This window comes from Ruditapes philippinarum, unplaced genomic scaffold (assembly GCF_026571515.1).
Source record: "Ruditapes philippinarum isolate M1 unplaced genomic scaffold, ASM2657151v2 ctg6197_1_1_1_1, whole genome shotgun sequence".
In the NCBI taxonomy this organism is placed as follows: Eukaryota; Metazoa; Mollusca; class Bivalvia; order Venerida; family Veneridae; genus Ruditapes; species Ruditapes philippinarum.
In genome coordinates, this window is record NW_026859157.1 from 677 (window position 1) to 24065 (window position 23389).

General features: G+C 30.3%; 1 protein-coding gene across 1 annotated transcript in view; it reads right to left on the bottom strand.

Annotated features, from left to right (window-relative positions):
- Nucleotides 1–647: 647 nt before the first annotated feature.
- LOC132755459 (RUN and FYVE domain-containing protein 2-like) overlaps nucleotides 648–23389 on the bottom strand; it is a 42398-nt gene continuing 19656 nt past the window's right edge. The window contains exons 2-13 of the mRNA XM_060746327.1: nucleotides 6425–6571; nucleotides 5578–5616; nucleotides 4867–5025; nucleotides 4053–4091; nucleotides 3705–3791; nucleotides 3240–3332; nucleotides 2842–2902; nucleotides 2339–2496; nucleotides 1661–1705; nucleotides 1248–1340; nucleotides 912–956; nucleotides 648–768 (exon numbers count right to left, since the gene is read on the bottom strand). Coding sequence (XP_060602310.1) covers nucleotides 672–768; nucleotides 912–956; nucleotides 1248–1340; nucleotides 1661–1705; nucleotides 2339–2496; nucleotides 2842–2902; nucleotides 3240–3332; nucleotides 3705–3791; nucleotides 4053–4091; nucleotides 4867–5025; nucleotides 5578–5616; nucleotides 6425–6564 — 1056 coding nt within the window. The 5' untranslated portion in view covers nucleotides 6565–6571 and the 3' untranslated portion in view covers nucleotides 648–671. The remainder of the gene's footprint in view (nucleotides 769–911; nucleotides 957–1247; nucleotides 1341–1660; nucleotides 1706–2338; nucleotides 2497–2841; nucleotides 2903–3239; nucleotides 3333–3704; nucleotides 3792–4052; nucleotides 4092–4866; nucleotides 5026–5577; nucleotides 5617–6424; nucleotides 6572–23389) is intronic.

The window sequence follows — 23389 nt, forward strand, 5'->3', positions numbered from 1 at the left end:
TTGTCAACCAGTTATAAGCTACTCGACATAACACCTTCAATAGGTTTAAAGTTCGTACTTTTGGGTTCTAAGACAGTGTTAATAAGAACTCCTAAAGAAAGCCCAATAAAGAAATTTTTTTAATTTTACAGGCTCAGTTTCATTGAGCCTGTCCATGGACGGTACATCAAGTGCAAACCACCGTCCACGCCCCCCAGCACAAGCCCAAGCAGAATTCAACATTAAAATATGATAAACAAAATCAACAAGGAAAGGCGGCGTTCAATGAACGCAGCCCCCATCCGACCCAGTAACAAGAGTCATTAAAGAGCCAAAAGTCATTTAAAACATTAAAAGGTAAAAACTTAATATAAGCATATAAATAATGCAGTGCAAATGAATTTACATAATTTAAGTGTACGCATTATTTTGAATATAAACTAGATCAATAAAGTCATCGTTTACATACTAAGTACTTTTTTTAACATGTCTAGTTTGTAAGCGTAGATTAGACCAAAAGAACCTATCCATTTTGTGCAATAATATTACTTTTTTCGTGGTTCTTACCCGAAGTTTGACAAAGGTTTGCCATTTACCACATAATACTATTCATTTTCTTTATTTAATACAATACAATTCAAAATACATGTAAGTTAAGACATACTATTCTAATGTCTTTCGCTGCATGAAACTTACTTTTTGCATTGACTTTCCAAAGTTGCAACCGCCTGATTCTTCGCTGTTATTTCTCTATCTTTCTTACACAGTTTTTCTTCAAGTTTTTGTATCCTAAAATAGAAATATTATTTCCAGATAGCATCATTTTTATCATCAACAAAAAGTTACTCTTTGATGATAAAAATGATGCTATCTGGAAGCTTATCAATTTTTAAATGTTGTATAATATTTAATTATACTATTACAACACCTACCTTTCATTATTTGCTTTATAAATTTCGTCAAGTTTCTGACTCTCCCTGAAACATGTAGAGTTGTTGAGCACATCATTGCAATAAAACCATTACAGCATACATTTATTTGGAAATCAAAGCTAAACACGTGCTTTCTGAATTATGCATTACACGATTTTTATATTTAAATCTGCTTAAGCATACCAATTTTTATCAATAGGTAAGTATACCAGATTTATATTTAAATAAATTTAATGATCGGATAATGTGTCACCAAATAATTACTACATTCCAAACACTTTACAATTCACAATGAGAAAAGTGTACCATTTAACCGTTTGGGCTGCTTCAACTTACATTTTGCATTGCTTTTCCAAATCTTCAATTGCATTGCTTTTCTTCTTTATATCTTTTTCTTTCTCATTCAGTATTTCTTCAAGTTCTTGTATCCTGAGATAAAAATAATTATTTCCGAATAACATCATTTTCTAAATCAAAAAGTAAAACATATATCTGTTTCTTGACAAACTTCAAAATATCCCCTCCTAAGCATGTATTATATGTCAAAATTGGATTGGTAATCACATCGTATTGAACATGGTTTCAAACATAAGACAATTCAACCCGTCGCTCTCAATGAAGTAACACTTTCACTTTTTTTGGAGTTATAAGTTCATATTTTCCTAACAATTAAATAAATGAATTTGGTAGCCTATTATTGTTTTAAAGTTGTATCATTTCTAATACTTAATACTATGCCAAGATCGTACCTTTCATTATTTGTTTTACATGTTTGCTCAAGTTTGTCACTCTCCCTGAAACATGTAGAATTGTTGAGTACATTAATGCAATAACAACATAACTACATACATATATTTGGAAATCATAGCTAGCCATGAGCTTTCTGGATGATATATTTCGCTATTTTTATATTTAAGTCTGCTTAAGCCATTATTTTGGAACGCAAACAATTACCGCTGTCCTAATCAAACCGAGCATGCAAATGTTATCATTTGGGCCATTCTTGAAAGCACTATTATTATGACCCAGTATTAATGATAACAACCACCAGGCTCTTGAATATAATATGTTATACACAATACGCTGGTATATTAAGACTGTCAAATATTTATGCTATTGATATTTGCATTAAAATGTTCTAATATTTTCTTCCAGTTATCAATTTCGTATTATATTGTAGGATTCTTTAAACAATTCATGTTTATAACATGGTGTTTTTAGACTGTTATTTACCTCCATCCTTTTCCTCCCATTTTGAACATGTAGCATCTTTGTAAAAAGTGCTTAAATAGTTTAAATAACTGGATGTTATTCCACTAGATACTTATATAAGTTTTAAATACAATAATCAGTGCATTTCATTTTTTAATTGTATTTTGAGTAAATAATATTATTCGACTTTGTTATTTTTTGCTATGTAAACTTACAATTTGCATTGGTTTTCCAAAGCGGCAATCACTTTATTCTTCTCTATTATATCTCTATCTTTCTCTTTCAGTTTTTCTTCAAGTTCTGGTCTTCTAAAATTAGAAAATAATTTGACATCTAACAATATCGTCGATTTGATTAAAGTTATAATTGAAAACTATAAATGACAATAGGAATCAATTAAAGAATATCGATTGCCAACAAATTATAACATAATGTGTTTAAACAGGTGATACAGTCCGTACTTTCTTAATACCGGTAGTTGTTATATAAATAACGTAATTTTACTTGTATAGCTATCAGTTTATGTAAATGGACTTGATACATGTGTTATAAACGCAAACTAACTCAAAAACACCGATGTTATGATACTGAATTTTACATGTCTAGTTTTCATACTATCATGTTCGAGGTACTTATCAAAAGATTAACTGAATAGGGCCGACGGTCAGATGCTTACTGAAACTTATATTTTGCATTGAGTTTCCAAAGAATGAATCGCTGTATTTGTCTCAGTTATATTTTGATCTTTTTCATTGAGTTGTTCTTCAAGTTCTTGTATACTAAATTGAAAGAATTATTTCTATATAACATCATGGTTTACATTAAAGGGTAAAATTTTGTTTAAACTAATAGAAGAAAACGCATTTATTTATTTATTTATTTCTGATGTTGTGCAAATCTCATGGTTTCCCTGTAATATATGTGTTTTACTTAGTGAGTATCATCTAATTTAGTAACACTAGAACTTGTTAGTCCTGATATTTCTGTTATTGATATTTTTTTCAAATTGTTGAAATAAATTTTGTGTTCTTGACCGATTTATATTAAAATGTTTTCTTTTTTATTGCAGATCTACTTGTTGAAAGCTCGGTTTGATTTTGCCTGTTCAAAACTTACATTTTTAATTGGTTTTCTAATTTGTCAATCATCGCATTTTTATCCTTTATTTCTTTATCTTTCTTAATCAAATCTGCCTGGAGATGTTTTTTGCTAAAATAAAAAACAAATCATTGTATACAAACACGTAGAAAACGACCAATAGAAAACATTATGTTATATCCTAAGCTAAAAATGAATCTATTTTAAAGATTAAGCGATTAAAATTTTGAGGAAAAATGCATTTATATAATATCCATATATAGTTTAACTATACTCTAGCATAATCATATACATGTAATTGGTTTTCTCCAGAAAAAATATATAATGTTATGTTAATTTAGTATTGACTAATTTATGTCTGTCAATACCAACGTTCACATAAAGAAAGAATACGTTTATATATTATAAAAGCAGATTACTAAAAAATTATTAAGTTAATGTTTATGGTGATATTATTGAAAATATAACGACGATTATACTTACCTTTCTTGCATGTCTGTAATCTCATTCTTTAATGATGAAATAAACATACACACTTTCCTTTTTCCACACGATGATATTCTATAAGCCCTGTGACAGAATGTTTTCGAATATAAGTCTAAGAGCTTTCATTTAAGCGTTGTATAAATGATTTTATCTAAGATAATTATGCAAATAAAGTTCGTTAAAAATCTCCATTTGAGTCCTATTGGGAACGGAAGTAAGAAAATCTCAAACAGCTCAGACAATAGATCATGTAAAAGTAAAGTATGAGTATTATGTTTGAATGATTTAAAATCTGTTGTTATCTGAATGACTTATTTCTTTAATAAATAAAAATAAAATGATTACCCTGATAAACATTGATCACATTCACAAATGTCAGAGTCGCTGTCGATATGAAAAAAAATCTATCAAATTATAATAAGGAGTCGTTTAAATATAAAAAAAACTAGTTACAGAGTGTATTGTATACATTGTTTGCGTATATGATGAACGGTCAAAATATCCGAAAAACAGGAGACAACAAAACCTATACATTGGACCGGTTTAAAAGCTTATTATGAACTACATTGTTCTTACCCTGAAATCGAGCTTTTTAAAACGTAAATTTTTTACAATTAAACTTGTCATTCATTATCGGTATGGATTTAAAGGTATACACAGGTAAATGAATGGCAAGATATTATATTATTTTTATTTAAATATCCAGCATAAATGTCTATATAAATGATATAAAAATCTGTTTTAAACGTAATGTTATGTCCGTTTGTTAGATTAAATTATATAGCAAACAGAATCACCAAATTATGATAAAGCAAATTGCAAGACAAGAACAAGAACAAGCCTCTGACGTTTCAAGAACAAACATGGCAGATAGTTTGTGGTTTATTCTTAATGGATAATATTTCGTTTCCATAGTTCACTGAGTGTGATATTTAGCGTTAAATCTAACTGTTCTAACCTGACCCACGTGGGTGGAAATTATTTACACCTACAACTGCTTAATGTATTCATTTCGAGGACATTAATAAATAGACTATCAGATACAAATTCAGAAAGAAGAAATAATGTTTTGTCTGTGTCTCCCTTTAAACACAAATTATTAACATATTTATCGGAAACAGACACATATATGGTCATTTGATCTCTTTATGAAACATACTCTAAATTGTTCTTGTACCTAAGACCTCCTTCTTCTTCGCTCGAGTATGCAAATGAGTCGTCAGATGTCGATGATTTTGAAGATAGTGACTCCGATGATATATCTAGCTCTTGGGAAGTTGATAAATGGATGCGCAAGACGCAAGTTGCCATTGTTCTACTTTACAATAGAAAAGAAAATTTGAGATAGCTTTTCAGACATTTTATCTGTTTTTATCGTGTATAACATATTTAAACCATCTCTGTAAAATATATTATATCAATATTTGAAATAAAGTACAAAAAATGATAAATAAAGTTTTTAAGTGATTACATGAAATTTGTTTACGGTAGCAGTGGATCATCGCTAATGGTATTCGTTATTCTTTGCGAAAATTTGAATAATAAGCAGAAACCATGGTCCGGGTAATTATAAGCCGGTATTTATGGTATTGCAGATCTTAGTTAATTCTACCGATATACTTGCAAACATTGTCTATGTATTTTGATAAAGATATGTGCCACAATTTCTGCAAGCTTAGAAAAAAATATACGAGGGCTACATTGGCAATATGCACTATTGGAATCGAAAAATATTTGCCTGGGACATGGTGTAAGCTCAGACAATAGAGTATATAAATGTGAAATAAGTTTGTGTTATGTTAGAATGATTTAAAATCTGTTGTTATTTGAATTACTTATTTCTTAAATAAATAAAAAATATAATGATTACCCTGAGTAACATTGATAGCATTCAAATTCGTCAGAGTCGCTGTCGATAAGAAAAGAGAATATCAAATTATAATAAAGTGTCGTTAAAATATAAAAACTGGTTACAGAGTGTTTTGTATACATGGTTTGTGTCAATGATGAACGGTCAAAATATCCGAAACTCTCTATAAATAAAACAAGAGGAAACAACATAGCCAATAGAATGGACAGGTTTAAAAGATTATTATCAACGAGATTGTTTTTACTCTGATATTGAGTACTTTAAACGTAAATTTTCTAAAATCAAATGTGTTGTTTATTGTCGGTATGGGTTTAAAGGTAAACAGAGGCAAATGAATGGCAAAACATTATATTGTTTTAATTTACTCAAATTGCGCTAACAACGGGAATTTTATCATGTCCATCACATTTGTCTATATAAATAATATATACTTCTCTTTTAAACGTTATGTAATGTCCGTTTGTTTAATTAAATCAAAAAGCATACAGAAGCACCAAATTATGATATAATTATTATGCAATTTGTAAAACAAGGACAAGCCTCTGAAGTTTCAAGAACAAACATTGCAGATAATTAAAGTTTGAATTAAATGTAAGTTTTACACTTGATAGGTAATATTTCGTTCATAGAGTTCACTGCGATTAGAGTTAAATCTAATTGTTCTAACCTGACCCACGTGGGCTACAACTGCTTAGTGTATTTATTTCGAGGACATTAACAGACTGTCAGAAGACATATTCAGAAAGAAAATAGAACATTTGTTTGTGTCTCCATTTAAACAAAAATTATTAAATATTGATCGGAAACAGACACATGCATGGTAATTTGATCTCTTTATGAAACATACTCTAAATTGTTCTTGTACCTAAGTCCGCCTTCTTCTTCGCTCGAACATGCAAATGAGTCGTCTGATGTCGATGCATTTGAATATAGTGACTCTGGTGTTGTATTTAGCTCTTGGGAAGTTGATAAAAAGTGAGCTGCCATTGTTCTACTTTACAAAAGAAAATATGATTTGAGATATCAGTGCATACATTTATCTGTTCTTATCATGTATATCATATTAAAACTATATAATGAACATACTATATATCAATATTTGTTATTAAATACAAAAATATGATACAATAAACTTTTACAGTGATCACATGAAATTTGTTAACGGTAGCAATGGGATACCGCTAATAGTTATCACTATTCTTTTCATTATATGTTTCAGTACTTGAATAATAAGCATAAACCATGTTCCATGTAATTATAAGCCGGCACCAACGGTATAAAACTTTCCACTGTAGATCTTTGTTAAGTTAATTGTACCGGTATACTTGTAGACAATGTCTATGTATCTTGATAAAGATATGTGCCACAATTTCTGCAAGCTTAGGAGAAAACTTTACGAGGGCTACATTGGCAATATGCACTATTGGAATCGAAATGTATTTGCCTGGAACATGGTGTATGTTCAAATATTGAAAGATACAACAACAAATTAGCAAAAACTTATAGTGGTGTTACAAATGTCAGGTATCACACACCCTGATATTTCAGAACATACAAAAAAAAATATTACCATCTTGTTTCTAAAGGATTGACGATTTAAGTTAACTTTTGTACAAGCCATATTGAACAACAACATATACGATTCTTATCAGTAAAAGAAATATGTTTACTCATTTTATCTTTATCTAAGTTTAGAAGAGGTAAGAAAGAACTATAGTTATAAAAACAAACAAAATCAAAGTAAAGCTTATGTGAAAAAATGGTTAATTTAACAAGGTATATGTATAAGTTTTGATGAGACAAAAACGAAAAACAAAAAAGAAGCGCAATAAAAAAAATGTTGCCCCCCCCCCCTTGGGTTTTGAACCAATTCCCCATGTAAACTCAGTTTCCTTATTGATTATAGATACTCTTCAAAAGGAAGTTTTACTTTAAGCATCTCAACCAGTGGTTCTATTAAATTGACTGCTAATTTAAAACAATATATGAAATTTAATATTGGGATTTTTGGCAGATTTTGTTATACATGTTACTTTTCCCTGCTCGTAAGACTCTGGTTGACATCTGTTTGTCTGTCAATTCTAAGCATGCGTTCTACAAATGCATTGAATAACATAATAAGAAGAAATAACTTTGTTCATTGCTAGAACTGAAGTTTGTTATATAAACAATGAATGGTGATAATCACAGGGAAGATGAACCTAGTGTTTAGATAGTAATTATGATGATAATAGTTCTTACAAGTGTAACGAGGAAGAAGATCTTTATAGAATTTTTAATCCCCGAAGGTTTCTATGATTTACTGTTTTGAATAATTCATATAATGACTTCCCTTCTTGTCCTGTCCTGTTTTGTGCCCTGCTGGGCTCCTTTCAGGTGGTCTCAGGGTGCGTTCATTGAATTCCACCCTTCTATTGTTCCCCTTTTTACATATGTTAAAGTTCTAATTAACTTCCTTTAGACACATTATGAATATATAACCGGTGGCTTATTAGACTATTAGAAACGAAAGTGAAGTGGACATCAATAAACAGATTTGAAACTACAATTCTACAATGATTTATAATGACGATAATATATTAAAGTTAATTCAAGATAAACAAGAGATATAAATCATAAAATGATGGTGTTATTTATGTTGATAATTATTAAAATAAGGACGATAAAAATGATAAGGCTTATGAAAAAAAAAACTTTATTAAAAAATATCTGAATACCTTATTTTACTTTATATCCTGTATAAACTGACAACATCTTCAATCTTGTTCACTACGTAATAACCTGGTGTCACTGACTCATCGATATTTATTGAAAAAGATAAACGCGTCACTGAAAAGTTATGTTTCTATAATTACACTATTGAAAAAGTCCACACATACGTGTATAAATAACTTCCGCTTTCGGTTTCAAAGAAAGTTTATCATTAACCGTCGCTATACTATTTACTTGTCATCCTTTCAAGACGTGATCTTGTTTTTATTATAATGTTTTATATGTGTATATTGTATTACAATCCTTAAACTGCTTTCTAAGAACGCTTAAAATTATAATATATCCGTCATTTGTAAACAATACCACATCACATAATAGATATGTGTTTATCATAGAAACAAGTATTCGTATTCAGGTCAAATTCATGCAGATGATAAAGTAGTTAGTAACCGCAGTGTTTGATATCTTTATAAAAAAATCAAGTGCACATAATTTTCCTGTACAAGTTCGACCCATATTACACTTTTAACCAGTTTGAACGCCTGTCCTTTAAAGAACTTACAGCTTGAGGCGTATTGATGTCCTTATTTTGTTCAACATAGTTCTATTTATTCTTGCATTGATGTACCTCAGTTGTCTTTTTCTGATTATGGTGGTTAAAATAACACATAAATCATTTAGAAAAGATACATTAAAAATGTACATTGAAACTTGATATGTACATTTACTGTCAATAGAACAGTTTTATCAAAATAATCATTTTGGTACTATTGTATACTTATTGTAGTATAATCAAAATAATATTGTTAACTTGCTTTAAAAATTGACAGCACAAGTAGACATGCATTTATGTTAAGTCACTTACGTCATCTGATCTTGAATATGTTTTGTCATCTCTTTTTTTCCTGTTATTATTCATTCAAACTTAATGCAAAAGTTAGACTGAGCATGCATTACCTGATTAACTTATAATAAGAGGCCTGGATAAACATAAAACTGAGGCTAATTCACCAACCGCATATTAATGAAAATCAGAATTTAGCAAAAGAAACATTTTGATTTTTTTAAAGCGTTTACAAATAAACAAGTTCATGACTTTGTCAAAGTCATGGAAGTTTTAAAAGTAAAATAAGTAAATGCATCTCTTCAAAGGTTTCATCGAAATTTTACGACAAATAAATTTTCGGCAATCAAAGCATTTCGGCTCTTTCCGCCAATTTCAAACATGATCGAATAAGTTGTTTCGACCTAATATAACCTTGTAAACAAATTGAGCTTAAATGCTTAAATTTAGTTTTATTTCAGCATACTGTCATTGAGTCTACTTATGTAAAATACCGTCTTATAAGCACTTATTTCTGTAGAAATATGTTTCTACTGTTTCTGCGGAAAACAATAAGCAAAAAACAAAAATTACATATATTTAAGAACCAAAAGTACAAGTTTCATGTTTGCATGTTGACGATATTTTGCACTCAACTATAAATTTACATGTATTGGTGGTGTAGTTTATCCTCGGAATCACGACAGGGAGCCATAGTTCATCCATCGCATCGATTCTGGGCTGGCTGTCAAGCAGTTAACTAGTACTAGTTACCTTCACTGTTAAAATAAATGATGTTATTGGAGTTTTCTAGCACAAGTGAAAACGGTAGATAATCCTTTCTTGCATCTCAGACAGGATTATCTACCGTTTACACCGGTGCTGGAAAACTCTGTCTTACACCCCCCATGTAAGACAAGTCGAGTGCTTTAAATGACGTCATTGACGCGCGCCTTTTATGAATGAATCGCGTTCTTAGGATGACGTCATTTTTCCGTTATGAATGAAGTTGTATGTTCATACGCTATTACAAGAAAAAAGTGCGTAATGAGAATATCAGTTTTTATAATTTCTGTTCCGAAAATGATTGACATGCAATATGCAAGAAAAAGAATCAAACACCGGCTGTTGGTACAGACGTGAATATCTATCTCTCGGGTAACTGTTTAGCGGAAACTCGGCAGAGCCTCGTTACCGCTGTCAACAGTTACCCTCGAGCTAGATATTCTGGTCTGTACCGGGCAGATTCTTATAGTCTGACATGCAAGAAAAACAGGTAGAAAACGACCTATGGTATATGACACTATGTGATATCCTAAACAAGAAATGAGTCTATTTAAAGATTAAGCGATCAAAATGCTTAGGAAAAATGTATTTATATAATACATATATATAGTTTAACTTTACTCTTGCATAACAATATAATTGATTTTCTCTAGAAAAAATATGTAATGTTATGTTAATCAAATAAAAACGGCCGTGCAATACCATATTTACGTAGTCGCAAAATCGTCACGGGTGTGTGATAAATATTGACTAGTTTATGTCTGTCAATACCAACGTTCGAAAACATCACATAAAGAATAAGTTGATATGTTATAAAAGCAGATTTCTCAAATTGTTACATTAATATTTACGGTGATATTATTGAAAATATAACGACGATTATACTTAGTCACAGAGCTTTCATTTAACCGTTGTATAAATGATTTTAATAAATAATAATTATGCAAATAAAGTTCGTAAAAAAAAATCTTCATTTGAGTCCTATTGGGAGCGGAAGTAAGAAGATTCTCAAACAGCTCAGACAATAGACCATGTAAAAGTAAAGTATGAGTATTATGTTTGAATGATTTAAAATTTGATGTTATTTAAAAAAAATAATAATAAAATGAAATGTTTACCCGGTGTAACATTGATCACATTCGTCAGAGTCGCTGTCGACATGAAAATAGAATATCCAATTATAATAAGGAGTCGTTGAAATATATAAACTGACAAATTAATTAGGTTACAGAGTGTATTGTATACATTGTTTGTGTCAATGCTGAATGGTCAAAATATCCTAAACCCGTTATAAAGCAAACAGGGGGAGAAAACAAACCCTATACATTCAAAGTCAAAGTCAAAGTATTTATTAGCATAAACATATACATGTATACATGTTTTTCGCCACACATAATTGGCGGTTATATTAACAAAAGTAATAAAATATTGAAAAGTATGAAAATATATAATTCATGTTTCATGTTCATGTTTTAACGAAAGATGGGCAGTTTTAAGTACACGTAAACACATACAATACAAGACATGTCATATTTAACATATCTAATAATATACAGCATAAATATGAAAAATAGTTTAAAGAAATACATATTTTATTACACAACAACACTCTCGTTTCTCTTCTTTAAAGCCAGATAGACAAATTTTTCAAGTTTTATTATAACAGATCTTTTGGTTGTTGACATAAGCTTATTGAATTTGTTCATATTAGGCCATGTGTAATAATAATTATCTAAAAGAGTTAAACGTTATTCTCTGTAAAAAGGACACATTAACAAAAAATGATACTCTGATTCAACTTGATTCATATTATATCTTCTACATAATCTTTCGCTTCTAATAATATTCCTATATCGACCTTCTTCAATCTCTAGGTTGTGTGATGAACATCTAAATCTCGCTAGTGATTTCATATGTGCCTCAACATTAATAGTATTTAAATAACTAGCTTGAATAAAGTTTAACTTAAATTCTCTATAATAATCTAATTTACAAGATGAGTCTAATTCAGATAACCATTGTTGTAAATATTGATCATGGATTCTTTGAATAATTAATTTAACATTCATTTCAGATATTCTATCACAATTTCACAGGTAAGAAAAACCAAGGTCATCTAATAACATTTTTTTACATTACATGACCAACTATTTAACAATGTATTATTTCGTTCCTGCAACATCAATAATTTATACATAGTTGAGTCAGGCATATTTTTAATTTTATACCAAAACTTAATTATTCTAATTTTACGTACTATATATAAAGGAAATACACCAAATTTTCAATAAACTGCAGTACTGCATGTTTGTTGTTTAAGTATTTGTTTTAGAAACTTTAAGTATACACGTTCTATGTCCGGAGATTTATGGAAACCCCATATTTCAGATCCGCAACATAAAATTGGTTATACCATTGAATTAAAGAGTTTTAATTTATCTTCAATATCTAAATTAACATTATCAAAAAGGGAGTTCAAAGAATAAAGAACCTTTAAAGCCTGGGCAGACAATGATTTTTGAGCTTGATAAAAACTTCCATTAGATGATAGCGTTACTCCTAAATAAGTAAATGTTTTAACTTGTTTTAAAATTTCATTGTCATACTTAAACGATATATTTGAAGGTCTATTACCTTGTCTAAAAACCATTACAACTGTTTTATCTATATTAACTTCAATACCCCATTTCCTACAATAATTATACAATTTATTAAGTAGAATTTGTAAACCTTGTTCAGAGTAAGAAAATAAAGCAGTATCATTTGCAAACAACAACAAATAAATTTGTTATTCCTTAATGGTAAAAAAATCTATACTATCAATTAATTTGAACCAAATACCATTTCTATATGTTAAATCAAATGCCTTGCGGAAATCTACAAATGTAGTATACAATTTCTTTTTATCACGTTGAATAATCTTATCAATTAAAGAATTTACTACAAATATGCAGTCAATAGTACTTCTACTATTCCTAAATCCATACTGATTATCTGTTAAGAAATTATTGACCTCTGACCATTTTCGAAGTCTATTATCTAGGATTACTGAGATTTTTTTTGAAAAAATACTTGTAAGCGCAATACCCCTATAATTATTTACTTCACCAGGATCCCCTTTTTTCGGGACAGGTACAATAATTGCTTTATTCCATGAGGTTGGATAAGATCCACTTGTGAAAATATGATTAAAAATTTTACTCAAAATTGGAGATAATAAATCATTACATTCAATAAATATTTCTGGTAAAAGTAAGTCATAACCACCACTTTTATTTAGCGAAGAAATAGCCTTAGATACCTCCTCTATTGTAATTTCTTTATCTAGCATATCAACTTGTTGTAATATAACATCATCACTATTAATACACTGTTCAACATCATCATTTGAAAATACATTTTGGCTATTAAATAAATTCTTAAAATGGTTTAAAAACGTTAAACAAAAACATTTTAAATCAATATGAATTGGAGCATGTGCCGAAAACGAAAACATGTCGTGAACGACAAAATTACTTATAATGGGGAATAACCGATACGACATTATTGCATAATCAATAACACTATTACCGGTACTTGACATATAGGTAAAATTACCAACTCCGTAATCTTGACCATAACAATCTTAAGATCAGAACACATCAATATATCTAAAAGTTTAATCCCCGATGAATTAACTATTTTGTCTAGTGAGCTTCTAACAGGTAATAAATCCAAGTATAAACTAGGTATATCATTATCAATAGTATTCAAATAACGTTTATAAATGTTTGGGGATTCCCCGCATCTAGAGTTCAAATCTCCTAGTATTCCCACCGATCCCATATTTGAATATTTACGTACATTCGTTTCTAACATCTCAAAAAAACCTATGTCATATAAACTAAAATATACAGAACTACAGGGAGGAATGTACATAAAACAAAGATAAATGTCATCATCATTTCCAAAATACGTTTAAAGTAATTTGATCCAAATTACACCATTATTGTCAATATCCATTATTTGAACTCCATTTTTCAAAGAGATATTAAAATATAAGCACACTCCGCCGTGACCTCTCTTACTTGTACCATATAAAGAGGCCGGTCTGGGAACAAATATAGAGGTCAAAACCCTCGGGTTTGTGCTGCCACGTTTCACTAAGGAAAATGAAGTCAAATTCATAAATAAAGAAGAGAACATATTCTAAATTCTAAATTCTTTATTTTCTCTCAGTGCATCATACATGATACAAACATAAGGTATATATTATACCTCATTTGCATATGCTCTTCTATATCTAATATGACGTCACCTGGTCAATAAACCGCATACAGACCGGGGGCGGTCCATAATTGTTATGAAGACCGTTTAAACGTAACTTTCACGACGTGCGAATTTCACGACGACACAAACTGTCAAAATGACCAGGCGATTCGCCTTTTTATCAGAGACATAAATTTATTACATGTTGACCAAAAGTCATGATTTGTCTTTAATTTAATTATAAATTTTATTTATACAGTTTGTGAAATTCTTAAAGTCCTGTTTTTTGTCTAGTAACATTAAATATTTAATTTGATTAACAAAAATGGAATAATATGAAAAAGGCAAAGCCTCAAAGCGAGCTCGATTTTCTTTTACCGTAAAATAGTTTAAAATAATCGTTCATTTTTATTTTACATTTTCCGTTTAAAAATTGTCATTCGGTATTTTATACACTGCTTCCGTTGATTCTGGTTCCTCCTTTCTATTATGGTTCCTATAAAAGTGCACCAGGACACCAGTCTACGCTTCCGTTTTCAATCAGAGTACATAGGCTTTTATCGTTATCTTGTAATTCGAAAAGTTGCGATGTGTCAATTAGGTACTTCGGACGAACGTTTTCAAAACCATCACTTAGCATGTACTCGCTTCGGGCCATATACCTTCCTCAGTCTGACCAACCAGTCCGTAAACTTGCATACTGCCCTCAAACCAATGTTTTATTTGTTAAATAACAATTAACATTTGTAAAAACGGCAATAAATACATGGCAAGTCATTTACAGAGAACAATCACAATACATAAAAAGATTAACCATCTATTGTTTATTTATTTTTTCTTCTTTCGTTCAGTAGGAAGTAAATTATTTAGTGTATTTAGTGTAATGATTCTGCAGCATAATTAATATGTATAAACAGCTGATTTGACCACGTGTTGAAAATAACATAAAATGATGTCTATTTCACATAATCATCTTTTGACACCTGTCATGCATAATATCGGGCAAACGACAGTATTTGTTTTTATAAGAGATTTAAACTGATTGTAAAGTTTAATGTATCGAAATTGTGTCGACTGAATTTTAACACATTTTTTGCGGGGTTTATTTATTTCCTTATTTCACGGGCCTTAAGTTACGCGGTCTCACGTGGGGTTTTAGTTATTCTCAGAAAGTGTTTATGGATTTATTTCTACTGGAATTAAGCAGTGTTCTGAAGTTTGCAAGTGATTTTGGATACATTTTACTATGAAATTGTGCAGTAGCTGGATAAACCGAAAACTAGGGAAACGTAGGTGTTAACAATTAATTGTTAATCTTGGTTTTGTTTTCATTAAATTGGAAGTTTTTGAGTTTTTTCTTATCTCTGTGGTACCGATTTGATTTCTAATTTAAATTTAACGTTAATTCACAACTGTACAGAAAAAATAAGTTAGTAAAAATATATGCATTTGTAGATATTATTATGAATGGGATACTAGTCGCCTTATACAATAAATGGTTAACGCGTTAGCAAATGTATTTGCAGACATGCTTTTTATTTTGAGTTTAAGTATTATCCGATCAAAATATAAAGGTAATTTGCTATTGAACTTTTCTTCATTATTGTTTCTTCTGACTATTTTCTGATGTTTATTTATTTTAAAGCCAGGGCGAAAATGAAGGAGTGTTTTGTTTGTTTGTTGATAATTGACATGCTTATGCTTTTGGCAAGAAATCTTACCGAAACGAAATGTAAGAAAACTTATAGCATGCATGCCAGTACATTTAGCATAAAAACAGTTAACAGGTTAGGTAAAATATATATGTATATATAATAGGTTCTTGACCATTCATTCTCACAAAAATTTCCTAACACAAATATATATCATATAAACTTGCAAGTTAGCACACATATATATACCTATTTTATTTTATATATACATAAACACATACTTACACACATACACATACATGTATATACAAGCATACACCATATTTACATAAATATATAAACATATTCATGCATTTATAATTGTTTTAAACATTTTTATCAAAAAAAAAGACAAAAAAAAAATATATATATATATATATAAATTTATTAATAAATTTATTAATTATAGCTTACTTTAACATTTTTCATTATTATCTCTAGAAACTGACATAATTTGATTAATTCAATTTTATTCTCACTATTAAATAATTGATTGTATTTCAGTATATTTGGATGTCTATAATAGTATGCTTTAACAAACTTTTGTCGATCATCAATGAAATTTTTACATTCAAGTACATAATGAAATTCATCACCAATATGTATGTGACATAACTGACATTTTCTTTCTGGTATTGGAATACTATGCCATCTTCCAGCTTCAATTGGCAGTCTATGGTTTCTACATACAGTTCTTTTTGGGAAGGATATTGATATATTTACTTTGCATAAAATTTTCTTTAACAAGATTATAACACTTAGCACTAGATGTTTGTGAAATATTTCCTTTCCAATTTTGCATCAATTGATCTTTTATCTTTTGTTTAAATGATAATGTTAACCATTTTGCATTAACATCTGAGAAGACATTCCAAAGATATCCATAGCCATTTGATACTATTAAATGTCTAACATTTTCAATCCATTTACATTTTATTTGGTTTTGATTAATAAACATATTGAAATATAAATTACTAGAACAGAACGGAACAGAACAGAACATATACTTTATTTAGAATGACACAGATTACAATATACAAGTAAAATGTAATAACATGTGAACAAAGTCAGTAGACAAAATCAAATCAAATGGGTATAATGAAGAAATGACAGTAATATTATGTAATGCAAATAATCTTTGAAGGTATTTTTGTTATATGGGTATTGCAATAAATAGTTTTATCAAACTGTAAAAGCATAAGAAAACAGGTATAGAGATTTGCACGAAAATTTCATTTTCTTGATGAATGTGTAATACAGCCGCGCGGTTTTATTGGATAACGAAAATCACGATTTGCGTCGCATTGCTATTTAATTCATGATAAAAACACAAACAAAACTATTGAGCCATGACTGTCTGTACGTCATTGAGGAAAAAGAAACAAAAAAATAAAAAATCAATAAAAAAAAACTTACACTTTCCTCTTATCTTTTGAAATGTTCAATCAAGTGTTTGACGAAATATGTTAAATTTTTTAAAGTAGTTCCGAACGTACATGAAAGAAGAGCTTTAAATTTGACAATATTAGGCCTTTGATAGAATCTTTTTGGGATAAGCTTTGACCTTTTTTCACTGAAGAAAGGGCACTCTAGTAAATAATGCATCTCGTCACCAATACTATTAGTATGACATAACCGGCACTTGCGCTGTTCATGCGTAACAAATGACTGAGTCCAGCGGCCTATTTCAATGGGAAACCTATGGTTACCGGTGCGAAAATGGAATAGTGACAATCTTAATAAACTTGGTAGGGAAAGAAGATATTTCTCAAGGTTAATAGAATCTTTATAACAGCTGTACATTCTATTCTGCCTTTATTAGAAGTTTCTAATTTTGAGGACCATTCCTGTTTAAACTGATCTATTAGCGTTGACTTGATCAGTTTGTGGACGTTATAGCCACGTATATTATGTTGGGTTTGCCAAAAATACGAATTACCTGTATTATCTAAAATATTTTTAACAAAATTTATCCACTTATAATTATGATCAGACTGTATCATGTAACTATAGCACATATGTGATATTTTCGATTCATTTGACAGGATTAACTTATTCCAGAATTTAACAATTCGAGATTTTATAGTAATATCTATTGGGTAACGTCCTAGCTCTGCGTACAACATGTATCGGGGAGTACTCTTTCTAGTCTTAGTTATTTTGCGTAGGAAATTTACATGTACTTGTTCAATAAGGTCTAAATTTTCATAACCCCAAATTTCACTTCCGTAAGTAAGGATAGGTAGAATAGTTTGGTCAAAAAGCTTAATCTGGAGATCAATAGGAAGGTCAAGGTTATTTATCCTCATATATAATTGGTGCATGGCTTTATTTGCCTGAATGACAATATTTTTCCTGCAAGACAAAAAACTACCTGAAGAAGAAAATATAACACCTAAATATTTATATTCTTTCACTACCTCTACAACACGGTTATTTATGAAAAAGGAATATCTTCTTTGTTTATTGGTGCCAAAAACAATTACTTTAGTCTTAGAAAAATTTATATTGAGTTTCCATGTTTGGCAGTATTTGTAAAAATCATCTAAGCATAACTGAAATGAGTGTTCGTTTTCACCTAGGATAACTGTATCGTCAGCGTATAGTAAGACAAGAATCTTTAAAAATCGGACCGCGTCATCTTCATGAAAATCAATTAATATACCGTTATTAGGTCTTTCGAGAAAACGTTCCAGATCGTTTAAATAAATGGAAAAAAGTATGGGAGATAAATTTTCCCCTTGACGTACCCCCGAGAAGCTCGAGAAAAATGCTGATGTTTGGTCGTTTACTGATACACAAGACTTTATGTCTGAGTACATACTTTTAATGACGTTAAAAATTTTACCATTTACACCGATGCCAAAAAGTTTCCTCCAAAGACCAACACGCCATAACGAATCAAAGGCCGAAGAAAAATCAATAAAAGAACAAAATAACTTTTTCTTTTTAGAGCGTAATTTTTCTATGAGAAAATGAAGGGTGAAAATATGATCATTTGTAGAGTATTTTGCTCTAAAACCAGCCTGATTTTCCTGTAATAATTTATTGTCAGATAAAAATTTGGTTATTCTTTCGTTTAGGACAAATCTGTAAAAATCTTTCCTAGGCAACTGAGAATTGTAATGGGTCTGTAGTTTCCCGGATCAACAGGAGAGCCCTTATTTTTGAAAATTGGCTTAATGCAACCTATCAACCAAGTATCTGGTAAAATACCCGTATCAAGAATAACGTTAAACAATGAACAATATATTGGGACCATTAAAGTTCGAGTAGACTTTAAATACTCGTTACTTATAAAATCAAAATGCGAGACAGCTTTACCATTGTTAGACTTCATAATAGCTTTATTTATTTCTGTTTCGGTAATTGGTATGTTAAGATAAGAGCTATCTAGGTTACTAAATGTATTTTGAAAATTTAAATAATCTTCTCCGTCACTATCATCATATTTGGACGAACTCGAGGTTTTAAAAAAGTCAAAGAATTCTGAAATACTCGGTGTTTTCTCCGATTTAGCTTGTGAAAACCTATTAAGAAACCTCCAGTAATCCTTCGGCTTATTTGAACACATCGCACGCAATTTTCGTTCATTTTTAAAGTGATGTTTATTTAGATACGTTTTCATAGTCTTTTTATAGTAACTACTAGCCGTTTTCAATCTCGCTTTATTTATGTTATTTTTGTGTAATTGATATGTTTTACGAGCAGTATTATATTTATGACGTGCTTTTCTACAGTGAGGCCCGTACCATGGATATTTTCCGTTTTGAGAGATAGGTTTGGATGAGGATATGTTTTTGTGAGTCGGGAAACTTAAATTTGCAGACAGGGAAAAAACGTCAGAAATTTGTTTATTTATATCATTAATATAAGATTTAACATCACACTCTCGTGGGGTATCGAGCGCTGTTTTGATTTCATTAACCCGTTGTATATCTAAATTATTTACAAATGCTTCTTTCATATTTTCATTCCATTTTGGGGGTTTAGAAGGAAGCTGACGCTGTACAGAATATTGTTCCTGTAGGGGTTCTTTAGGACATTGTGGGGCAGAAACTGTCATGGAGAGAAGTGAGTGGCCATCTGAGAATAAAGAATCTACTTCCAGAACATCAAAATTAGATATTAAAGGGAATAAATTTAGTGAACATATAGAGTAATCAATAACCGAACTCTTCCTGAATGTCAATTTACCGATAGACTTATCTTTTCCAACTCTACCGTTCATAATATAAATATTATTATTTTTACATATATCTAGTAATTTTCGTCCCGTTTTATTAACTTTTTTTGCACTGCGACGTACGATTTCGCGGGATATCAAAATTTTGAAAACTATCAATTTCATTTAATGAGCTAAGCGTTTCTTCGTCAAAATCTAAGAAATGCGACAAAAAATCATCAAACTCGACAAAATCCTGTAAGTTAGATGTATGGGCATTCGCATCACCAGTAATCAACAAATAATCATATTGGATACGTTTTAACAGATATTTCATTTTCGAGCACAAAAAATTCGTCTTCATTAAAAAATCTAGAATGCTCTGGCGGTATATACATTGACCCGATTACAAGATCGTTATTCTGTATAAAGTTACTAATTTTTATCCAAAAAATGTACTCGCAGTTAGATTCTAATATACTGAATTTATCCTTTAATAAATTATTTACAAAAAAACCAATACCACCAGATTTGCGTTTAAATTTTTCTGATCTTGGTTTTGACAAAAAAGTATAATTTGGTATGTCAATTACATCATATTCATCAACTTTAGTCTCTGATAAACACAATATTGAAAATTCCTCTACCATTTTAGCAAACTCAGGGTAGTTAGTTCTAGTTTTTAATCCACATACGTTTAAGGTACCTATTTTTAAGCTCATATTCGAATCTTTAAAGTCAAAATCATGCAAAATATCTAAGTTCTCAACTTGTTGATCAATAGTACATGTATTCAGGTTTAGGACGTCTTGTATATTCATGTTATTGATTTGATAAATATTTGAGTTATCACTATCACTTATATTATAATTTGAATTGACACAATTTTTTTCACTGATATTCAAATCCACATTGAATTGATGATTATTATCAAAATTTTCACCCGTAAAATCCACATTATAGATTTGACTAACAGACAAGTTTTCGCCGTCGCTTATGTCAGGAAGAAAACTGGCACTAATATTTTCACTAGGTTTTAAATCCACAGTCTATTCTTTAGTATAATTCACATTACCACTTGTTAAGCTCCCGCGGCTATTAAAGGAAGTTTTATTCATATAATTACTCTGCTTAGATTTTAAATGTTTACAAACAACATAGGTAGAACAACTTGGTAGATTAATACATTCGTCACAAAGGTATACAATACCCGCACCTCGCTATTTATCTTTGTCCGTCGGTGAAGGCCCGTCCTCGGTGCGATTATTTGTATCGAGCTGATTGAGTGGTGGGTGCACATTCAACAGATAGCCCCCTTGTGAAGAGGCCTTTGGTTCTCCTGTGTATACAACGTCGTTACGATGATGGTTGCCTTGGTTTGATGTAGTCGAATCTATATTGGCTTTGCCACCCGTAGCAACATTGGGCTCCTTTTCGCTGTCGCTGGGGTTCCCCTCCATGATATCAGGTTCATGAGAAAAGGAGCTTGCAAGTGAAGCCTCGACAGTTCGCTTGAATTTCTCTTGAATTCGTTCCATGATATTTGAATTGCGAGAACCTCGTAAAATTTCATACCAATCGGGGAAAAGATTTTTAACAGTTTTTCCATTGATAACAAGTGCAGCTGGAAATTTCAATTTAACGTTTTCTTTGCCATATTTATCCCTAGCATTTTTAAAGTCCGGCCAAAGCTCTTGACGGGCCTCCCTAATTTCCCTGGGGTAATCACGAGATATACCATATAATGAATTTTTCAGAAGGTATGCCTTATCCATGATAATGTCTGTGACAAAAGGGTCGCTGAACGATACTAGTATTGCCCGGTGAAAAGGTCTGGCTCCTACACGTGATCGACTGATCTGCCTCTTACCCACACGAAACGCCTTTGTAATATGAATATTACTCATATCTAATTGTAGGTTATTTTTTAGTAAGTTATTGACAATAGACATGCAGTCGTCTCCAGACATCATTTCAGGATGGCCTGTGAACAGTAGGTTATTTTTCAACATGCTTTTGTATTCGAGTAAACGTATTCTGTCCTCGTTTACATCTTGGACTGCAGACTAATAGTACAAATTTCTATTTATCAAGTCCAATTTTTGAGTTATTGATCCAAAATTTACCATCATGTCAAAATACTAGTCATTTTTTCATCCATAGACATGTTTACAAATTGTTCTTTAGTTGGTTGAAAAGATACCTGTTCACCATGTGGGTGGGATGTGTCCGATGATGACGTGGCACTGGACGAACGGCGAGCTCTCTTTCTTGCATTTTGTAGTACAAAATCCTCGCCCAGTGGAGCGTATTTTCCCTGATATTTACCAGATAACATTTCCAAGCAAAACAATAGTCCAGTTTTTGAATCAATAAAGAAAGAGCACAATTTTTCAAATTTTTAGATGGAGCGAAAACCAAAACATGACCGCCATTGTTCATTACCCATAATACCTCTAGATAATTTTCTGGATTCAACATTATGTAACCTACTCCAAAATGCAACAATTCTAGATTTTATATCTACTTCCAGTGGTAGTACACCTAGTTCTCCATATATCATATTAGATGGGGTACTTTTTTAGATTTAAAATTAATTTAAAAAATTTTAACTGTACTCTTTCTAATATATCTAAATTGCCAAACCCCCGAATTTCACAACCATACAATAAAATTGGTCTCATAGTTTTACAAAAAATATCAACTTGCAGATCAATAGGTAAATTAAGTATTCTGATCTTTTTTAAAAGTGAAAACATGGCTTTATTTGCTTGTTCTGCAATATGCTTTTTGGCTGTTAAATTGCTGCCACTTCTTGATACATATATGCCTAGGTACTTATATTCATTTACTATTTCTAATTCTTGACCATTGAATAAAAATTTTATATTATAATTCTTTTTCCTTGTACCTACTAATAATATTTTGGTTTTGCTAACATTAACAGTTAATTTCCACTTTAAACAATATTTCTCAAAAATATTCAAACTATTCTGTAAGTCTGTTTCATTTTCACTAACTATAACAGTATCATCTGCATAAAGAATTATAAATATTTGTAAAAATTGATAAAAACCTTCACATTGAGCAACACTATTTACACCTTTTGCTCTTTTTTCACACAAAAACTCTTCTAAATCATTCAAAAATAATGAAAAGAGGAGAGGAGACAAATTTTCTCCTTGTCTTACACCTTTTAAACAATTAAAGAATAGAGAATTACCATTTTTTGTAACAATTCTAGATTTAATGTTTGCATACATACTTTTAATCAGGTCAAAACATTTACCATTTATGCCATATTTTAAAAGTTTAAACCACAGTCCTTGTCTCCAAACTGAATCAAAGGCTTGTTTGAAGTCAATAAATGCACAACATAGCTTTTTT